Here is a 21,610-nt window from a genome sequence, read left to right as displayed (position 1 = left end):
CACGTCCCCTGTCATGGTTTACACTCACGCACACGTCCCCAGTCATGGTTTACACAAACACAGCATACAAGGTTTGCCCTCAGGATTATTTACACACAAATTCCCCACAGATGAGATCCAGGACGTTCCAGCATTGGAACTCTCATTAGCAAAAGTGTATTATGTCATGCATGACAATGACAAATCTGGCGCCATGAAAACACCTTAGTGCTGTAACTCAATCAAACACTCATGTCACATAAACCTCTGCACTGCCATCTGCTGTCAATGCTCAACACTGTAAATTAGAAAACATTTGTTTTTTTTAGCTGCTGCTGGATGCATAGCTGCCTTCGATAATGTTTTTTCTTGGGTGTCTCAGGACCTATATTCATGACCTGTTTAATTAATGCATATTCATGTGTATCAAATGAAGATGGAGGCCAAGATGGACCAATTACGCACCCTGGTGGAGGCTGCTGACAAGGAGAAGGTTGAGCTGCTCAATCAGCTGGAGGAGGAGAAAAGGTGAGGATTCAGAGGGGTGTGGGGTGACAGGAGGCCTGGGGGTGACAGGAGGCCTGGGGGTGACAGGAGGCCTGGGGGTGACAGGAGGCCTGGGGGTGACAGGAGGCCTGGGGGTGGCAGGAGGCCTGGGGGTGGCAGGAGGCCTGGGGGTGGCAGGAGGCCTGGGGGTGGCAGGAGGCCTGGGGGCATGGGGTCTTACTATGGGTATAACTATGTGCTGATGGTGGAAATATGTGTTTATAAGATTATCAGCACAGTATCACAAAGGGAAAATGGGTGGGGGGCAGATGAAGTATGTGTATCCAATCTCCACAGTGGAGTGTTGAATTTAGAACCTAGAATTTGATTCCAAGTTCAGATTTGAAACTCTGTTTCAGACCTCTTGATCCATGATTCCTTTTCAGACCTCTTGTGTTCAATGTTTCTGAACTATAATATGAAGTGTGCTCTGTGTGATAGAAAGGTGGAGGACCTTCAGTTTCGCGTGGAGGAAGCTTGCATTACCAAAGGAGATCTGGAGGTAAACACACACCGTTCTACACACACTCCAGAAATATGTATACGGCTTTCCTTTGTATGCACAGAGAAGAATCTTTGATTCACATTCCCCTATCTCAAGTCGAAATCTGCCCCTAAGTGACTGGAATTAATCACTTTGATGCTGAGGTGTATCAGAAGTACACCAACGCTGCAGCTCATCAGGACTGCAGTTGAAACTCCCTGTCTTGTCAAATTGGGACATTTTGAGGTAAAAGCGTTTTGATGACAATGCAGACTGGAGTTCCTCTCTGGAATTAAGTCACTCTGGAACATCCCTGCTCCCGATCCCTGAGATTAGAGTAGTGCAGAATGTGCCTTATATTAAGAAACTATATCTTACCGAAGGTCACTATTTGGATACTCTATATGCACTAGATCAACAGTTTGGCCTCCGGCTTGGGATTTTAAGTTGTCACTGATCACTACCCTGCCATCTCCTTAGACTAGTATGCCAAGGACTGAGCAGTACATGTTCTCTCCAGTCTGTCTACGTAGACCAGAGATCTGTCCTGCCCAGTTCCCACAGCCATCTCATATGCCCTGTAAAATGAGACTCTGACTGAAATCTCATTCTCTCTATGGTGCTGATGGCACTCACAAGTGACAGCAAGGTCATCCATTCCCACATGGAGCAGGGTTGTGCCAGAATCAGACCTGACTGAGCCTGGCTCTCATGCGCTTCTAGTATCCATGAAGTCATGCTACTGCGCATTGTAGAGGGTCAGCCTGAGCATGGCACTGCGCATACTCGCTGATCTACAAATAACGCCCCCAAACTACTATTCCAAATTTGCACACTGCCTTTCTCAGGCAGATCTGCACAAATCTGGAGGTCTTTCTCATTTCATGACTATGTAACATGTAGAAATCCACACAGTGGGATTCACATAGCTTGAATGTTCCTAAACATAGTTTGCTTGAAGTGAACACCTGATCCGAGAATAATTTTAGGAATTTGTTGGTGTTTATTTATTTCCTGTGTTCCACTCGTTAAGAAATACCAGTGGTACATCAGACTAAGGTTAGCACAGTGTTGTTCCCCAACACATCTCTCTAGTTCCATTTGATGGGAATGAGGAAAGGTGGGCAATTTTGGGGGAAAACAACTAACAATTTTTTGCCTCTCTCTTGGCAACCCATATCTTTGTTTACGGCTCAGATACTCGGAAGCAAGTGGGCTCAGGGTGGCTGTTTATAACATGAACATGATTTGTCATTATCTACCCCACAGTGCCACTACAATTGGGACCATCCCAATTACCCTGAAGGCATTCCACTACAAACGTTATCTTTAAAAATGAGTGCCACGGGGTTAAAGTAATACCCCTTTTTTATCTTATTTTGTTTGCGTACTAACGGTCTGTGTACTAATTACTGCAACAAATGTATTAAGCACATGCATGCAGCTTTTAAAAACAAACTTACAAAAAAAACTAAAACCAAACCAACACGGCAACAGTTGACGGTGTACTAATGTTGTCCTCTACCTACCTCAATCAGTGATGTTACTGCTTCTGTGTCCTCTCCTCCCCCTGTCCTTCATGTTGGCCCAGTGCTAAGCATGGAACCACTGGAGATGCTCCCCTCCACCATCTCACAGTCTTGTCACAGGCTTGACCTCTGACCTTCCCATTGCAATCTGTTGAAATCCAAAGTAAATGTTCTGCACTTGGTAGCATTGAATTATTAGGGGCATTTTAACCTTAATGTATCAGTTTTGTGAGGGGGAGGTGTTTATCAGATGGGGCCTACATTATAAGAGTACTAGTCCTTTTTATATGTTTTGCCCCATATTCTACAGTGTTTACTGATTTTGTCTGTTTTAAGTTGTTTATAAATGTACATGGGTTTTTGGTATTTCTTTATTGATCTACTGATCAGTGATCTTTACAAATGGGAACAATCACAAAAGAGAGAGAGAGAGCAGTGTTGCTGTCCCTTTTCTGTGCATGAAGGCCCTCCATGTCATGGAGTAAAGTGGGGGGTGGAGGGGGGGGGTCTCGTCCATTTAGATTTTCACTCATTTGCCGGCTCACTCACTCAGTTCACACATGCCTCTATGCATTCCTTCATAGTCTGTCCCTGTCGTGGTTCACCAGGTCATTCTGCATGTATTCCTCTGCATACCCATAAGCATAACACATCTCCCCATTTCCCATGCTCCTTCTCCCATATCCTCATATCACCTTCCTTCAGCAACATCCCCAATACTCACCTGTGCTAGGCATGGGGTACCCTTCCCCTCCCATCCCCACTCCACCTCCCTCCACACCCTCCTCCACCCAACCACCCACCTGCAAATCTTCCCACCTCCCTCTTCCTCTCTGTGTTGGGCTGGCATGTGATAGTGGCACTGGTTGTGTTCTCTTCCTCTCCCTTCTTTACTAACAGACGCAGACCAAACTGGAGCATGCCCACATTAAGGAGCTTGAACAGAGCCTGCTCTTTGAAAAGACCAAAGCTGAGAAACTCCAGAGAGAGTTAGAAGACACTAGGGTAATGGATCTTGCTCTACATAGCGCTGCGTTTGGAAAGAGGGGTGGAGTGGGGATGGGGCCAGGGTAATGTTGAAAATCTTGGGATGGGGTACAGAGGATCTCCAGATGGCTGTACCACTGGCTTCCATATGCTGTTTTTCTGACCTTCTCTGCCTTAGAGGGTTGGGAACGGTAGGAGTCAATATTTACAGTGCCTTCAGTAAGTATTCACACCCCTTGACTTTTTCACACTTTGTTGTGTTACAGCCTGAATTTAAAATTGATTACATTTAGATTTTCTTTTGTCACTGGCCTACACACTAACTGTATAATGTCAAAGTGTCTTGAGAAATTTTGACAAATTAATTCAAAATTAAAAGCTGAAATGTCTTGAGTCAATAAGTATTCATCCCCTTTTGTTATGGCAAGCCTAAATAAGTTCAGGAGTAAACACATTTTCTTAATAAGTCACAAGTTGCATGGACTCACTCTGTGTGCCATTATAGTGTTTAATGTGATTTCTGAATGACTACCTCATATTTGAACCCCACAAATACAATTATCTGCAAGGTCCCTCAGTCGAACAGTGAATTTCAAACACAGGTTCAACCACAAAGACCAGATAGGTTTTCCAATGCCTCGCAAAGAAGGGCGTTTTAAATTGATGTATTTCAGTCCTTGACTTATAATGTTCTGTACTATGTATAATGTCATGTTTCATGTGTACCCCAGGAAGAGTAGCTGATGTCTCTGCAGCGGCTAATAGGGATGCTAATAAATGCCTATTGGTAGATGGGTAAATAAAAACAAAAAAAATCAAACATTGAATATCCCTTTGAGTATAATCAAGTTATTAGTCTTTGGATTGTTTATCAATACACCCAGTCACTACAAAGATACAGGCGTCCTTTCTAACTCAGTTGCCGGAAAGGAAGGAAACCGCTCAGGGATTTCAACATGATGCCAATGGTGACTTTAAAACAGTTGCTGTGATGGGGGAGAACTGAGGATGAATCAACAACATTGGAGTTATTCCACAATACTAACCTAAATAATAAAGTGAAAAGGAAGCCTGTACAGAATAAAACAATTTAAAAATATGCATCCTGTTTGCAATAAGGCACTAAAGTATAACTGCAAAAAATGTGGCAAATACTACTCTTCATATTTTCATGCATGGTGGTGCCTGTATCATGTTATGGGTATGCTTGTCATCGGCAAGGACTAGGGAGTCTTTTGGGGGAATAAAAATAAATGGAATAGAGCTAAGCAAAATCCTAGAGGAAAGCTTGGTTCAGTCTGCTTTCCAACAGACACTGGGAGACAAATTCACCTTTTAGCAGGACAATAACCTTAAACTCAAGGCCAAATATACACTGGAGTTGCTTGCCAAGATGACATTGAATGTTCCTGAGCGGCCTAGTTACTGTTTTGACTTAAACCGGCTTAAACATCTATGGCAAGACTTAGAATTATTTTGTGCAAATATTGTACAATCCAGGTGTGCAAAGCTCTTAGACTTACCCAGAAAGACAGACAGCTGGAATCACTGACTCAGGGGTGTGAATACTTATGTAAATTATATTTCTGTATTTAATTTTCAATACATTTGAAAAAATGTCTAAAAACATGTTTTTACTGTCATTATGGGGTATTGTGTGTAGATGGAACAATTTGGGTTGTAACAACAAAGTGGAATAAGTCAGGGGGTATGAATACTTTCTGAAGGCACTGTAGCTGCAATTGAATGTCACTAAGTAAACATTGAATGGTGTAATTGTCTAATCTTTTTACTTGCTAGCAACTAATATTATCTATTGGCCTTATCCGTAGTTCCAAGAACCAATTTCAAAGTTGCTTTATAATATGCAGCATCTTACGCAGGCTTTCATTTTCTTCCCATTTTGTCAAACATGAACCATTCACATTCCTGTGTGTCACCAGTACAGCAGTCTTAACCACTTTACTGCTGTCACTGAAAACATTTGAAAACATCAGGGTTATTTTTTTTACTATACTTTTAGTTTAACTATACAACAATTTTGTTCTTTTTCAATTAGGTTTTACCCAGAGAACGGCAAAGCCGTCTGATTCTTTTGCCTCTTTCTCCATGTGTTTCTCTGCTCACAGTTAGCACACAGTCTCAAATACTTTGCTGTTAGGACATGGTAGCCATGCAACCATCCCTTATTCCCAGTGGTCCTTTGTCCCACCCCCCCCAATCCTACAAGCCCCAATTGCCCTGCCCATCTAGTATCCCCCGCCTTTTGTAAGTCTCTGTCCTACTCCCATCCCTTAGCAATTGTTCTGTGCTTTCCTCAGGGGTGTGCGCCAATGCAGGTGTATTCAACTGCCATTCTCAAGAGCCTTAGTCTACTGGTTTTCTTTTCCCCTGGTACTTAATTAATAGGTTAATATCATTAGTTGGCAAGAAAGTCTATCTGGTTTTATTCTGGTCTAAATCGACCCCTGATTAAAAGGTAAGGATGAAAACCAGTAAACGCTGCAGCACTTGGGGAGTGTTGTTCAATACACAATTACGTGTGAGGAATGATATGGTTTCATTTTATATCCACTAGAGGGCAGTGTAATATTTCAACTGTAGGCATCCTATGTAAATGTGGGATTGCACTGTTTACTTGCTTTACGCTACTACTGCAACTATGGTGGACATCTGTTTCTATAGGACCCTCTTTGAAAAGATTCCTCCCCGTAGACCTGTCTGATGGCAGGGGGATTCAACAGTACATGCACAATCACACTGTTTCCAAAGGTTGAAGAACACAGTTTTGTTTGAGCCAGAGTTGTGCCGTCCCATAGGTGGCCACAGTTTCAGAGAAGTCCCGCATAATGGAGCTAGAGAGGGACCTGGTGCTGAGGACCAGGGAGGTGGATGACCTGCGGTTGCGTCTGGAGGCCCAGCAAGAGTCAGAGGGCTCAGACTCCACTACCTCCCCTCTCCTGGAGGAAGTGAGCTCTCTGAGGGCTCAGCTGGCTTCTCAGGAAGACCAGCAACGGGTTGAGCTTGCCGGGATGAGGGAGAAGCTGGCAGCGGAGGAGAAGGCACACAGTGAGGCAATGGCCCAGCTCCAAGTCTCATTCACCAAGATTTCCACTGACAACGAGCAGTTGAAGCTACACGTCAGCCAGAATGAGAAGGAGAATGCAGATGTCATAGAGCTGTGGAGCTCTAAGCTGGAATCTGCCATCGCCTCACACCAGCAGGCCATCGAGGAGATGAAGGTTTCCTTCAGCAAAGGGGCTGGCTCCCAGGCGACAGAGCTGGTGGAGACCAAGAGTGCCCTGGAGAGGCTGAAGGTGGAGCACAAGCAGGCACTGGAAGAGGCTGGGGCCAGGTGTGTGGCAGAGGCTGCAGCCCGGGCACAGGAGACGGGGGAGCTCAACAAACAGCTGCTGGTCATGTCAGAGGAGAAGGAGCGCCTGGAGGAGAGCCTGCGGTCCAGTGTGGAGAGTGCTGAGGAGCAGCACCTGGTGGAGATGGAGGATGTGCTAGTCAAACTGCACACTGCTGAGCTGAAGGTAAAGGAACTGGAGGAGCAGGAGGCTAAGCTAGTCCAGCAGACCCAGGACAGTGCCAAGGAGGTCCAGGAGCAGGTGGCAGCTATGGAGGCTTTGCGCTCCCAGGCAGGCCAAGGTAACCAAGAGCTCCAGAGTCTGAGGACCCAGCTGGAGGAGACCCAGAGACAAGCTTGCTCACAGGGCAACAAGGTAGGTCCATACCCATGCCATCCTCCCATTGTCCGTGTATCCAGTTTCTATTTTACGTCCATGTGAGTTTACCATAAATATAGGCATGAAATAAATACAACTGGTATGTCGTGTTATGATTTACCCTTACCTTCAGTCATTACTTTGTTTTATTTGGATTCATTTTTAGCTTGTCCTTCATATTCATAATGTCACTCATTTATTCCCCCCCAAAAATGTCCTCCATGTCCATGGTGTCATGCCCTGGCCTGTGGCTGTAGGTCAGTGAGTTGAGCTCTGAGCTGGAGGGCAGGCAGCAGGAGATCCTCTCCTTGCAGCAGAGCCTGACCTCTGTGCAGCAGAACACGGGCTCTCTGGAGCAAGAGCTGGGCAACCTGGTGAGTACTAGCGCTTATGTGGGGTGGTGAGGAGCCAGGGAATGGGAGTGGGTGGCCTTGCGTGACTGATGGGACTGTAAGGCTTAAGGTAAGCTCAGTTAAGGACGAGCATAGTATTGAAATGCTAGCTTTTTGTTTTCATGGGAATGGTAAAGTATCTACCTATAGGTAGACCTTCAATTATACACTTATGATGAAACTTGTGTATAACATTAGTAATTGGCAACCATTTTGAGGTTTGTCATGGAGTACCTTTCTGACTAAAGCATGCATGGATGTATTCATCAAAGTTTTATTTCCTCAGAAACAAAAACTGTCAGAAAGCACAGACGATCAGACTAAGTCAACACAAACTATGCAAGGTAAATATATTTACTTTGACCATGTTGGTCCTGTAACGTAACCCAAGTAATAAGAAAACAAAGACTAACGTGTTTTTATCAGCAAGACGTATCATATTCCTAGAGACAAAATGTTGACTTCAAGCTAATTTAATGACTAATAATGATGTGGTTTTATAAAAAAATAATGTTTTATTGGTCCACAGGGCCAGGCAGTACATAGTAGATTAGTACATATAGTACATGTATTTGTGCGGCATGGTGCTAAGCGCTTGAATGATGCAAGCTAATAGTGTCAGTCTCTTAATTCTTTCTTTCAGAGTTGCTTCAGAAGCTTGGCGAAAAAGAAGAGCAGTGCACATCGCTCTCCACCAAATCAGAGGCTCTTAGAAGCCAACTTGCAGGTCAGAACACCGGCCAGCACTGTGGCTGTTAACCTATAGTACACACAGCTCAATGTGACCGTTCTCCCGACATGCGTTCAGTTGTGTAACCTACACCAGGGGTCTCCAAACCTGCTGTTTGTTGTTGTAGTGTTTCTGGTAGATAGTGGTTCCCAAACTTTTTATAGTCCCCATACCCCTTCAAATGTTCAACCTCCAGCTGTGTACCCCCTCTAGCACCAGGGTCAGCGCACTCTCAAATGTTTTTTTTGCCATTATTGTAAGCCTGCCACACATGCACTACACAATACATTTATTAAACATAAGAATGAGTGTGAGTTTTTGTTACAACCCGGCTCATGGGAAGTGACAAAGAGCTCTTATAGGACCAGGGCACAAATAATAATACACTGCTCAAAAAAAATAAAGGGAACACATAAACAACACAATGTAACTCCAAGTCAATCACACTTCTGTGAAATCAAACTGTCCACTTAGGAAGCAACACTGATTGATAATAAATTTCACATGCTGTTGTGCAAATGGAATAGACAACAGGTGGAAATTATAGGCAATTAGCAAGACACCCCCAATAAAGGAGTGGTTCTGCAGGTGGGGACCACAGACCACTTCTCAGTTCCTATGCTTCCTGGCTGATGTTTTGGTCACTTTTGAATGCTGGCGGTGCTTTCACTCTAGTGGTAGCATGAGACGGAGTCTACAACCCACACAAGTGGCTCAGGTAGTGCAGCTCATCCAGGATGGCATATCAATGCGAGCTGTGGCAAGAAGGTTTGCTGTGTCTGTCAGCGTAGTGTCCAGAGCATGGAGGCGCTACCAGGAGACAGGCCAGTACCTCAGGAAACGTGGAGGAGGCCGTAGGAGGGCAACAACCCAGCAGCAGGTCCGCTACCTCCGCCTTTGTACAAGGAGGAGCAGGAGGAGCACTGCCAGAGCCCTACAAAATGACCTCCAGCAGGCCACAAATGTGCATGTGTCTGTTCAAACGGTCAGAAACAGACTCCATGAGGGTGGTATGAGGGCCCGACGTCCACAGGTTGGGGTTGTGCTTACAGCCCAACACCGTGCAGGACGTTTTTCATTTGCCAGAGAACACCAAGATTGGCAAATTCACCACTGGCGCCCTGTGCTCTTCACAGATGAAAGCAGGTTCACACTGAGCACATGTGACAGACGTGACAGTCTGGAGACGCCGTGAAGAACGTTCTGCTGCCTGCAACATCCTCCAGCATGACCGGTTTGGAGGTGGGTCAGTCATGGTGTGGGGTGGCATTTCTTTGTGGGGCCGCACAGCCCTCCATGTGCTCGCCCAGAGGTAGCCTGACTTCCATTAGGTACCGAGATGAGATCCTCAGACCCCTTGTGAGGCCATATGCTGGTGCGGTTGGCCCTGGGTTCCTCCTAAATGCAAGACAATGCTAGACCTCATGTGGCTGGAGTGTGTCAGCAGTTCCTGCAAGAGGAAGGCATTGATGCTATGGACTGGCCCGCCCGTTCCCCAGACCTGAATCCATTTGAGCACATCTGGGACATCATGTCTCGCTCCGTCCACCAACGCCACGTTGCACCACAGACTGTCCAGGAGTTGGCGGATGCTTTTTAGTCCAGGTCTGGGAGGAAATCCCTCAGGAGACCATCCGCCACCTCATCAGGAGCATGCCCAGGCGTTGTAGGGAGGTCATACAGGCACGTGGAGGCCACACACACTACTGAGCCTCATTTTGACTTGTTTTAAGGACATTACATCAAAGTTGGATCAGTCTGTAGTGTGGTTTTCCACTTTAATTTTGAGTGTGACTCCAAATCCAGACCTTTGTGATTTTGTTGTCAGCACATTCAACTATGTAAAGAAAAAAGTATTTAATAATATTTCATTCATTCAGATCTAGGATGTTATTTTAGTGTTCCCTTTATTTTTTTGAGCAGTGTATAATAATAACAATCATCAACAATTGATCTATTTATTTAGGCATCTTACATATAAAACTTTATTTGTTCATAAAAAATAATGAATAACTCACCACAGGTTAATGAGAAGGGTGTGCTTGAAAGGTTTCACACAACTGTGCAATGTTGGGCTGTATTGGAAGAGAGTCTGTCTTAAATCATTTTCCACACACAGTCTGTGCCTGTATTTAGTTTTCATGCTAGAGTGTGGGCCAAGAATCCACTCTCAAAGGTACGTGGTTGCAAAGGGCACCAGTGTCTTAATATGCCAAGGCAGGATACTCTGAGCGCAGCCCAATCCAGAAATCTGGCAGTGGTTTCTGATTTAAATTAAATTCACACAGACCTACTTGTTGCAATTTCGATGAGGCTCTATTGTTCAGATATCAGTAAGTGGCCTGGAGGCAGGGCATGAAAGGGATAATGAATCCAGTTGTTTGTGTCATCCGTTTTGGGAAAGTACCTGCATAATTGCGCACCCAACTCACTCAGGTGCTTTGCTATATCACATTTAACATTGTAAGCTTGAGTTCATTTGAACACAAAGAAATCATACAATGATGGAAAGACCTGTGTGTTGTCTTTGTTAATACAGACAGAGAAGAGCTCCAACTTATTAATCATAGCCTCAATTTTGTCCTATACATTGAATATAGTTGTGGAGAGTCCCAGTAATCATAGATTCAGATCATTCAGGCGAGAAAAAACATCACCCAGATCGGCCAGTTGTGTGAGAAACTCGTCATCATGCAATCTGTCAGACAAGTGAAAATTATGGTCAGTGAAGAAGACTTTTTAAGCTCGTCTCTCAATTAAAATAAATGTGTCAATACTTTGGCCCTTGATAACCAGCGCACTTCTGTATGTTGTAATAGTGTTACATGGTCGCTGCCCATATCATTGCGTAGTGCAGAAAATACACTAGAGTTCAGGGGCCCTGCTTTAACAAAGTTAACCATTTTCACTGTAGTGTCCAAAATGTCTTTCAAGCTGTCAAGCATTCCTTTGTCAGTAAGAGCCTCTTGGTGGATGCTGCAGTGTACCCAAGTGACGTCGGGAGCAACTGCTTGCACGTGCGTTACCACTTCACTATGTCTCCCTGTCATGGCTTTTGCACCATCAGTACAGATACCAACACATCTTGACCACCAAAGTCCATTGGATGTCACAAAGCGGTCCAGTACTTTAAAAATATCCTCTCATGCTGTCCTGGTTTCCAGTGGTTTGCAGAAGATGTCTTCCTTAGTAGACACCCCATAAACGTAATGGACATATACCAGGAGCTGTGCCAGGCCCTCTACGTCATTTGACTCATCCAGCTGTAACACATAGAATTAACTGGCTTGTATACGAAGCAGTAATTTCAAAACATCTCCTGCCATGTCAATTATGTGTGAAACAGTGTTGTTTGAGGAAGGCATTGTCTGTATAGTTTTTTGGGCCTTTTCCCCCAGCATTGTCCCAGCCATATCCGCTGCAGCAGGAAGAATTAAGTCCACCTCAATAGTATGGGGCTTGCCTGTTCTAGCCACTCGGTAGCTCACCATATAAGATGCGTCTAGCTCCTTCTTATTAATGGTATCTATTGCTTTTATGCATGTCTTACTACTTGAATGTCGTCTTTTTTCTCGCTGGCTTATTTTTCAAATTGTCACGTTTCTAAATGTCTGCGCAAGAGTGCAGGTTTCCCGCTAGAGAGTAATGGTTAATGTGATTGGATGTTAATTACTCTAGGCTACCTGTATTTGACATTGTGTTGTTATTTCGCTGAACACTAGATGGTTTAATTCTATTTTTAGCAGTGAAATGAGGCTACTCAGGCGAGAATAAAACCTCACCCAAATGTAATGCCTGTTGGAAAATATAAATGCACTGATACCGTATGTTGGCTGGGAATTGCCATGGACCTCACGATACAATATTATTGCCATGCTTAGGTGCCGATACGATATGTATTGCGATTCAAATCAAACTTTATTTGTCACCTGGGCCGAATACAACAAGACCTTACTGTGAAATGCTACTTACAATCCCTTAACCAACAGTGCAGATTCTCACGATTCTATATGTATTGCGATTCAATACTGCAATTTTATTGCAATTTGATGTTCCAAACACATTGCTTACTATATTTCTGCTGCAGACAGACGAGAAAACATGAGAAAATGAGTTTTGATCAGTCATGGAAATAAGTGCTGAAAACATTGGCTCACTATTTAAAAAGAAGATGGAGAAAAAGCTAGTACAGCCGACTAGTGCTAGCTAACGCAACCTAGCACATCATAAGTATTTTTTTTTACAGAGCAATACTTGGAAGTCAAAGTATCAATATAATATTGTCCAAAATAATATTGCGATATGCAACTGTGGACTGAGGCTTGTTACCATTGACTGAATGATGTTTTCCTCTGACCTAGGGCTGGAGAGGAAGCTAAAGGCTGGAGAGGAGAAGCTTGATCAGCTCGCAAACGACAAGGCCAAGCTCCAAAGTGACATCTCAGACATGATGAAGTCATCAGGCGACAGTTCAGCACAGCTTACCAAAATGAATGAAGACCTCACTCAGAAAGAAAGGTACACAATGAAATGAAATGTCACGAACAAAGGTGTTCTCAAACGTATGCAAATAGATTGGCTTACTTTCACCGTCGACAATCAGGTTAACCGCTAGTGACAATATTTAATGAGCGTGTGACAACGATGCACAAAACCGTCAAACATGCACTGAGTATACAAAACTTTAAGAGCACCTGTACTTTCCATGACAAACTGACCAGGTGATTCCAAGTGAAAGCAATGATCCCTTATTGATGATATATATGTTATATCCACTTCAATCAGTGTAGATGAAGGGGTGGAGACAGGTTAAATAAGGATTTTTATGCTTTGAGACAATTGATTGTATGACCCTGCTGGTCATCTATGAGCATTTGAACATCTTGGCCATGTTCTGTTATAATCTCCACCCGGCACAGCCAGAAGAGGATTGGCCACCCCTCAGAGCCTGGTTCCTCTCTAGGTTTCTTCCTAGGTTCCTGCCTTTCTAGGGAGTTTTTCCTAGCCACTCTGCGTCTACATCTGCATTGCTTGCTGTTTGGGGTTTTAGGCTGGGATTCTGTACAGCACTTTGATATCAGCTGATGTAAAAAGGGCTTTATAAATACATTTGATTGATTGATATGTGTTCTGTTCAGAGGGTGAATGGGCAAGCTTAAATATTGAAGTGTCTTTGAACAGGGTATGGTAGTAGGTGTCATGCACAATGGTTTGTGTCAAGAACTGCAACGCTACTGGGTTTTTAACGCTTTTCAGTTTCCAGTGTGGGGGTAGGGTAGTGCAACTCAATATTAGTAAGGTGTTCTTAATGTTTGGTATACTCAGTGTATAATCACTTATTTATTGACTGAACTTGTCATGATCCTGTAGTTTTCATAGGTTGTTATTATTATCCTTAAAACAGGTTTGACCTTTCCATCAACCTGGTTTTCAGTTCATCAGTTTCAGTCCAAAAACATTTGAATCTGCCCCCTACAATGAATCCCTGGTTTGTTTGAATGCCACCTGTCTCACTTGGCCAGAGAGTCACCCCCCTCTCCCCCTCGTCCCCCTTACTTAGGAAGCTGGAAGAGTTACAGACCCAACTTGCAGAGGAGAAGGAGCAGAGAGCACGTTCTGAGGAGCAACAACAGCAGGAAGTGGCCCAGAAGGCGCAGGAGCATCAGGGTCAGCTAAGCAACCTGCAGGAGAAGATCACACAACTGGTGAGTGACAACCTAGTGAAGGCTTTGAGATGTTGAAGGTCAGGATAAAGTAGATGATTAGATGTTTGTTGTAAAACAGCATACATTTTTCTTCTCAGGAATATACTTTTTACTGTCTCTACCATGAACACTGAATACCTCACTCTACCACTTTCCCCCTTTCAAACAGCAAATTATTGATGTTAGCTACTCTTGCCCTCTTTATGTTGTGTGTGTAGGAGAAAAGTTTGCTCCAGGGTGAGGCCCAGGCCAAGGAGCTGCAGACCTCCCAGCAGCAAGCCCTGTCTCAGGCCTCAGAGCACCATGCCAAGCAGCTCAAGGAGCTGCAGGGTCAGGCTGACCAGACCAAGCAGGAGCTGAGTGTCTCCAGGGAGAAGGCCCAGGAGTTGGAGAGGCTGGTGGCTGAGCTGCAGCCTTACAAGGAGAAAGTCCAGGTGAGCACCCACCGTATCATTATCAGGACCACCATGTTTTAAGTTCTCAGGAGGTGTTACCTTTTGGTACAAAAATCTACTGACTTGGTTATTATTGTGTAATTGACCATTTTACCATGTAGTTTCCAAGTAAATAAAAGTGGTCTATGGTCAGGATGGATGTGGACTTAGACCACCTCACTTCTAATTAGGGCTGGGCGATATGACCTAAAACTCATATCTCAATTTGTTTTCAAACTTATCGGCGATTCATGATATATAAGCTTTGTTGTACAATTAAAGGTAAAAAACACTGCATTTAAGACAGTCAGAAATAATGTAATGAATTCAGAGCTTTTGAAATGATACCTAGGCTGAATATATTCCTTCCATAACCATAAGACCCACTAATAATGTATTGATTTGATCAAAATAGCTGTACCTGCTTTTTTTTGCAATAATCACTGATCTGGCTTTCAGGTCTGTCTATAAAAATGCCCATTTTGTAACAAATTTAACCAGAACCATGCATAATGCATATTCACTAATAATGTAGCAGGCATTATAGCAAATCATAAACTGGGTGGTTCAAGCCCTGAATGCTGATTGGCCGAAAGCCGTGGTATATCAGATCGTATACCATGGGTGTGACAAAACATTGCTCTAATTACAGTGGTAACCAGCTTATAATAGCAATAAGGCACATCGGGGGTTTGTGATATATGGCCAATATACCATGGCTTAGGGGCTGTTTCCTAGCACTCCGCGTTGCGTTGTGCATAAGAACAGCCCTTAGGTGTGGTATATTGGCCATATACCACACCCCCTCGGGCCTTACTACTTAATTAACACTGTTTATAAAAACTATCTCTCAAGCACAAGCCCACGTGCTAGTGAGTAGCCAGCTAGTATTTATATTTGAAATTTAGCCAACTTGAATCTAGGTATAATTTCATAAACTCTGAATTCCGCTAACAAGGCAAAACGGTTGAACTGTTATGAACACAACCTTCTGTCTGTCTCCAACTGTTTGAACAGCATGCTAGCCTGTCCACTTTGTTCAGATGTTGAAATCAAGTGGCCTACCTTATTTCTCAGAATGAGAACGAGTTGCCAATTGCATGTAATTGTTTTATGCTTATTGCACATTTATAAAATACAGACTAAACAGCTAGTATAACAATCTTGATAAGGCTAAAATGCGGCTAGCGATACGTGGTAACGTAATGCGCGCGCAACAAACCTGAGCATTAATTTTCCAGAATGAATGTTCATTGGTACATCCGTTTTACTAGTGTCTGCTCTGCTCGAAATTTGAAGAGTTGAGACCGTGTATGGTTCCAAAGGTTAACTTCGCTATTACAGTACAATAATGTCTCAATGTGTTTTGGTGTTGGTGACCGATTCTGTTGGACCAAACCTCAAATGCAAATAGCCAGTTGAAACTGTTTGTCAGAGAGGAAGAGGTGATCTCTCATATTTGTTGTTGTGAGTGGTAGGAGGAGGGGCTTGGAAGAAAGTGGTGAAGCAAGAGGTTTCACTCCCAAAAATATATACAAAATAAGTCCAATGCGTTTCTATGCACTTATTTTGAACCTAAGCTTGTCGCCTGCATTCCTGCCTTTGGGACAACGGCTCCCGTTATTAGGGCGAAAAGACTTGAGCATCTCGTCTTTATATGCAGATCTCTGGTATAAATGGGAAGGTGCACAGCACAGAAGGAGCGAATGAGACCAGACCAAAAAGACCATATGAGAACAAGCAGACATAAACGCTCATAAAAACAAAAAATACAAAAAAAAAATTGATTCTGCGTTACTGGCATTTGGAATATTTGCAAAAACATACATTCAAATGAATTTAATGAATATATCGCCCAGCCATATTTCTATTGTCTGGGTAGTTATCTTACCGTAAGAAGTACCTGAAGTCCGTTTTGTGAAGGGTTCACAGACTGTTATGCCATAATTATTCTGCCACCGTGACCTCATTCTTTGATTTCACTAACACAAATATATATTTTTAAAACTCACTAAGCCTATTCCTAAGGCTATGAGATTCATGTTAGCATTTTACCTGCTCATATGATAGTTTTTTGTTCACTGTGTTTATTCAAGTCCATTGCACTATGTAGAATTAACAGCCACGGATGATCGACTTATATGCACCATCTTCATTTGACCATTGACAGTGTGGCTATGTTGTGGTGTGGTTTTTAGGGCCTACTTAAAAAGCAGGGGCACATCTTAGAGATACATTTTTTTTTTTTAAATGATACTGACAGTCTTGAAGAGTTAGTGTACGGTTTCTGTCTGTGCTCACCAATTATAACACCTTTTGAAAAAGGGTTATATACTTGTCAATCTTCTTCTGAATGGAAAGTACACAATTACGCAGACACTCTCTCATCCTCACCTAATACACTGCACACCGATTGAAAACCTGAAGCTATCATTAGAGCACACTTACAAGACAAACACACATACATAGGCATGCATAAGCACTCCATTGGCGTGCCCCTGTTTTCAATGTTTTCTGTTTACATTGTGGTGTCAGCTACTGTTTCTTTTCTCCCAATTGTTTTTTATGCTTGCACCAGCTTAACCTTTCCAGTTGCATTTTATTACTTCTTGACTTATTTTGTAACTTTTCCCTTTATATGCCCCTTTTTTCTTTCAACTTCATTCCCTCAGTTTCTTTCTGCTGAGCTCGACTCCTCCATGCAGCATGTTGAGCGATTGTCCACAGACCTGGAGAAGCAAATCTCAGCACTGGAACACATGTCTAAGGAGAGTTCAGATCTCAGGGCTCATAAGGAAAATCTTGAGAAGCAACTCTTCGAACTCCAGGCCAAGCTCTCTGCCTTGGAAGCTGGTCACAATGAGCTCTCGGTTAAGACTAAAGAACTGCTGACTCTAAGGGACAAGCTTACAAAAGAGCAGGAGGAACTTTTGACCACAAATCAGCAGCTGGATGGAGAGAAGGCCTCACTATTCAGAGAGATTGAGAAGCTCAGAGTTGCTGTTGAGGAGGCACAGGCCAAAAACAAATCCCTCAGTCAATCTGAAATGGAGCATCAGTCCCAAATTGAGGAGCTACAAAAGACAAATGCAGAGAAGCAGGAGGTCCTCTTAAAGTACAAACAGGAGATCCAGCAGCAGGAAACTAAGAGGAATCAGCTAGCAGAAATCTATGAGAAGACCTGTGAGGAAAGGAATGGGCTCCAGGAAGAGCTCAAGCAAAGCAGGGAGAAGCTGATCTCTGAGATGGATAGCCTCGTGTTAGAGAGGGATGCAGCAAGAAATGCTAAGAAATCCCTTGATGCAAAGAATACAGAGTTGCAGACAAGGTGTCAGTCGTTGAGGTTGGAAAAAGTAGATCTCTGTGTGAAAAACACACAGTTGGAGGCCCAGAAGGAGACCCTGGCCAGAGGTAAAGAGGAGATGTCTGCTCAAATTAATGATGCTATATCTGACAAAGAGGCCCTCCAAGCCATGAATACGGAGCTTCAGAATCAGCTGAATATCACCAAGAAGGACCTTGAGAAGTCTGTCCGTGACAACGGCGAGCTCCAGGCTTCCAAAATGAGCCTGGCCAAGATGCTGGACGAGTCCAAGACCAGCAGTGAGGTTACAGACTCCGAGAGGCTTCACCTCATGCAGGAGAAAGAGGACCTGCTTGCTACCCAGCGAAAGGTGCGTTCTGAGAAGGATGAACTTCTTAAGGAGATAGAAGAGTTGAAGGAGAAGCTCAGACTTTCTACACAGGAAGCGGCTACCTCAAAGGAGAAAGTCAAAGAGGTGTTGTCATCTTTTGACAAGGAGAAGAAAGCTCTGTGTCTCCAGAATGAAGAGACAGAGAAGGCACTACACTCCGTACGGAAAGAGAAGCTGGCCATGGAATCAATACTGGAACAGCAGAAGATGGAGAGTGACCGTTTGGTACATGAAAAGGAAGAGCTTAAAGAAAAGCACACAAAGGAGATCTCTGAAAAAGTTACTCTAACAAAAGAGCGCGACAAGATAGCAGGTGAGATCCGCAGTATGAAAGACCAGCTGGACAGCTCCTCCAAGGCCATTGATGACCTGAAGCAAGCCAATTACAACCTTACGTCCTTGCTAGAGGAATCCAAACAGAAGATCCAAAAGGTGGAGGTTGAGCGAGCTTCCTTGAAAAATAAAAAGTCTGATCTACAGGCACAGCTGCAGAAGCTTTGCTCTGAGAGGGAGGCCCTTGAAAAAAGCACAACTGAACTTGCAGAAGAGCATCATAAACTAAAAGGCAACTCTGAGCAGGTGCATTTGGAACTCATCCAGCAGAGGGACACCCTAAGAAAAGAGCGGGATCTCCTGCACTCCCAGCAGGCAGAGCTTAATAAGAGCCTACAGATCCTGCAGAAGGACAAAGAGGATCTGCTTCTGCAGGTCCAGGAGTTAAAGGGTCAGACAGACTCACTCTCAAAGGAAAAAATGATTATTGAATCGCAGCAGCAGACTGAAGCCACTGAGCGAAGTAAACTGTCCTCTGCAAAGGATGACCTCTCCAGAGAGAGAGATAACTTACAGAGTCAGTTGTCCACTCTGACACAGAAAAACACTTTCCTCCTGCAGGCTGAATCTATCCTGAAGGCAGAGATTGCCTCTGTTAGTGTTGAAAGAGACACAATGGCCTCTGAGAGAAATGGTTTGTGTTGTGATTTAAAGCAACTTAAGATGACTCACACTGGATTGTTAGGTGAGCAACATGGTCTGCTTGAGGAGAATGCCCAGATGCAAGCCAAAGTGCAGGACCTCACTCAGAAATCTGTCACTAGAGACAAGGCCATTGATGAGTTGTCTGCCAGCCTTAAGGACATTGGAGAGGAGAGAAAAGCCTTGGCTAGGGAGGTTGAGAACTTGAAGGCACAGCTGAAGCAGAGAGACCAGGAAAAGGATGGCTTGGCTGAAGACCAAGAGTGCCTGTTTACCAAGCTGGAGGAGCTTGGCAAAGAGGTCTCCTCCTTGGCTAAGGAGAAGGTAGACCTCCTAGCTATACAGTCCAGGCTGGAGAAAAACCTTTCCTCCCTCCACAGCAGCCAAAAGAGTGGTGATGAGGAATGCTCAAGGCTCCTGGAGGAAGTGGAGAAGCTGCGAGCTGCCCAGACACAGCTTGAGGCAGATGCCCAGACCCTACGTGCTGAGAAGGCAGGGATAGAGGGACAGCACAAAGTCTCTGTGGAGGAGGCATCTGTGTCTGCCAAGGCCCGGGAAGAAATTGGCACCAAGCTGGAAGACCTGAAGGTCGAGAAGGATGCCTTGCTCAAGGAGAGGGACGAAGCCACCCAGCAAGTCACCCAGCTTGAAGCTCAACTCAAAAACATTATTTCCAAGCAGCTTGAGGTACTCCACTACTAACAAATCCTGTATCTAACCCTCATGTTGAGATGGCTGTGGTCATGTTTCACCCTCACTGCATGCTAGTCTGGTCACCTTTTCTATTTATCTCACTTTTTGTTTCATCTCCTTTACTAACTGCGCTAACTTTATTCTAGTCTCCTGCAAAAAGTTTATATATAAAATATATTCCTGTGGGCTTAGAACGTTGTTTGAGAAGTTAGGGTCTGTTCCTTGGTTGGGGAATATGGTTACATCTCATCTCCCTTAGAATTTGGTTTTAAGAGTCATGTCCACAACCATGGTCTCTGTTGTCTAATTGAGATGTCAAGCAATATGTTAGGTTCAAAATACATTACTGCAAGTATCCGTTCTCAGGTCACAGGATGTAATTAGTTTCTTTTTCTCTACTCCTAATTTTTCATTTTAGCCTTTAGGTCCTTCACCAACACTGTAGTCAAATCTAGTTGCCTGTTACCTGACTGTAGTAGTAGATGTGGGTATTGCAATGATTCCTGAGGATTACATCAATTGCATAGTAATTTCGGAAACACAATCATCGTAACCCACTAAAGCTTCAAAATCAAGTTTGGATGACTGACATGCAATGCATGCAAATTAATTCTGCACGATATGAGAAAATGCAAATAGTGATCCCTCTGCGTTGATTTGGGCTTTGTAAAATAAGTATGCATCAAATGATGATAAATCTCAGGACATAGGGGTTTGCTGTTCACGTCAACCAACACCAATCCAAGTAAGTTGCAGTTATTTCATCATATATGTCTGGTTGACATGCCCCCCTCTCCCCCACTACCCAGGCAGCAGAGTCCTCAGGGAAGACTGCTGAGGCCGTGGAGCGGCTGACACAAGAGAAGGGCCTTCTGGAGCAGGAGAAGAGTGAGGCCCAGTCTCTGCTGGAGGAGTTCAGGAGTGCCAAGCAGGAGATGACCAGTCAGGTGAGTCAGGGATAAGGAGTATGCAATGCCTCAGATGGGGTGTAATGTAGTGGTTGAACAGCATGTATTTTCAGTAAGGTATGTTGAAACGGTTGACATTTTGTGGGTATGGAATGATTTGTCACTGTCATAAAGGGTCCTCACTAAGGACTCTGGAAGGGGCTCCTTAGGGTTAACATGGAATCAAATAAACAAAATGAACTTAATGATCCTCTTTGAACAACTGAACCAATTTGACATTTCTGGCTGTTGTGTGTTAACTTACCAGAAGTTGGGTGTGTGGGGTGTCATGGTTGCAAACCACTTTCACAAGTTAGTCTTCACAACATAATACAGTGTTACACGTAAACAGAAATTCAGCCACAGATGCTGACATGTTCACACTTACCAAGATCACATGACCATTCCTGTGTGTGTCTGACATGGAGGGAGAGAAAGTAGCCAAACCGACGTGCGCAAGTTACACAAACTTGTTGCTATGATGGGTTATATATCATCTCATCTGGTATTGTCAGTCTTGACTGCGTCAGTCCAGTCAGTTAAGTTAGCTAGCTAGCTTGCAAGGCTAATTGAGGCTACTTTGCTGTGCTCCCCATCCTTGTCTACAACAACATTCATATTAAACAACAGCCTACCTCTTGGTTGATCATTGTAGCCTATTCCTTCTCAGTTAACCAACTTAAATCTGTAATTATAATTCTAGTTTGCATTAATTAGAAATCTCCCACTTCAATTGCTACACATGAACCTTTGACTGTAGTGCTTCTTTGATTGACCAACAAT

The 21,610-nt window shown here is 43.8% G+C and overlaps 1 protein-coding gene across 41 annotated transcripts in view; it reads left to right on the top strand.

Annotated features, from left to right (window-relative positions):
* LOC110525694 (CAP-Gly domain-containing linker protein 1) overlaps positions 1-21,610 on the top strand; it is a 48,883-nt gene that overhangs the window by 13,834 nt on the left and 13,439 nt on the right. For 7 of the 41 annotated variants that reach the window (XM_090237501.1, XM_090237505.1, XM_090237502.1 and 4 more), the window contains 12 exons: positions 416-507; positions 967-1,027; positions 3,439-3,543; positions 6,345-7,253; positions 7,514-7,630; positions 7,935-7,992; positions 8,292-8,375; positions 12,740-12,896; positions 13,939-14,083; positions 14,302-14,517; positions 17,190-19,874; positions 20,690-20,827. In XM_090237501.1, the coding sequence (XP_090093627.1) occupies positions 416-507; positions 967-1,027; positions 3,439-3,543; positions 6,345-7,253; positions 7,514-7,630; positions 7,935-7,992; positions 8,292-8,375; positions 12,740-12,896; positions 13,939-14,083; positions 14,302-14,517; positions 17,190-19,874; positions 20,690-20,827 (4,767 nt within the window). The remainder of the gene's footprint in view (positions 1-415; positions 508-966; positions 1,028-3,438; positions 3,544-6,344; positions 7,254-7,513; positions 7,631-7,934; positions 7,993-8,291; positions 8,376-12,739; positions 12,897-13,938; positions 14,084-14,301; positions 14,518-17,189; positions 19,875-20,689; positions 20,828-21,610) is intronic. The other 34 variants (XM_090237520.1, XM_090237523.1, XM_090237521.1 and 31 more) reach the window with 7 other exon arrangements.

Source organism: Oncorhynchus mykiss, chromosome 6 (genome assembly GCF_057628025.1).
Source record: "Oncorhynchus mykiss isolate SJ-2025 chromosome 6, ASM5762802v1, whole genome shotgun sequence".
Taxonomy (NCBI): domain Eukaryota; kingdom Metazoa; phylum Chordata; class Actinopteri; order Salmoniformes; family Salmonidae; genus Oncorhynchus; species Oncorhynchus mykiss.
Note: the sequence above shows the minus strand (reverse complement) of the source record. Positions and strands in the feature narration are given on the sequence as shown.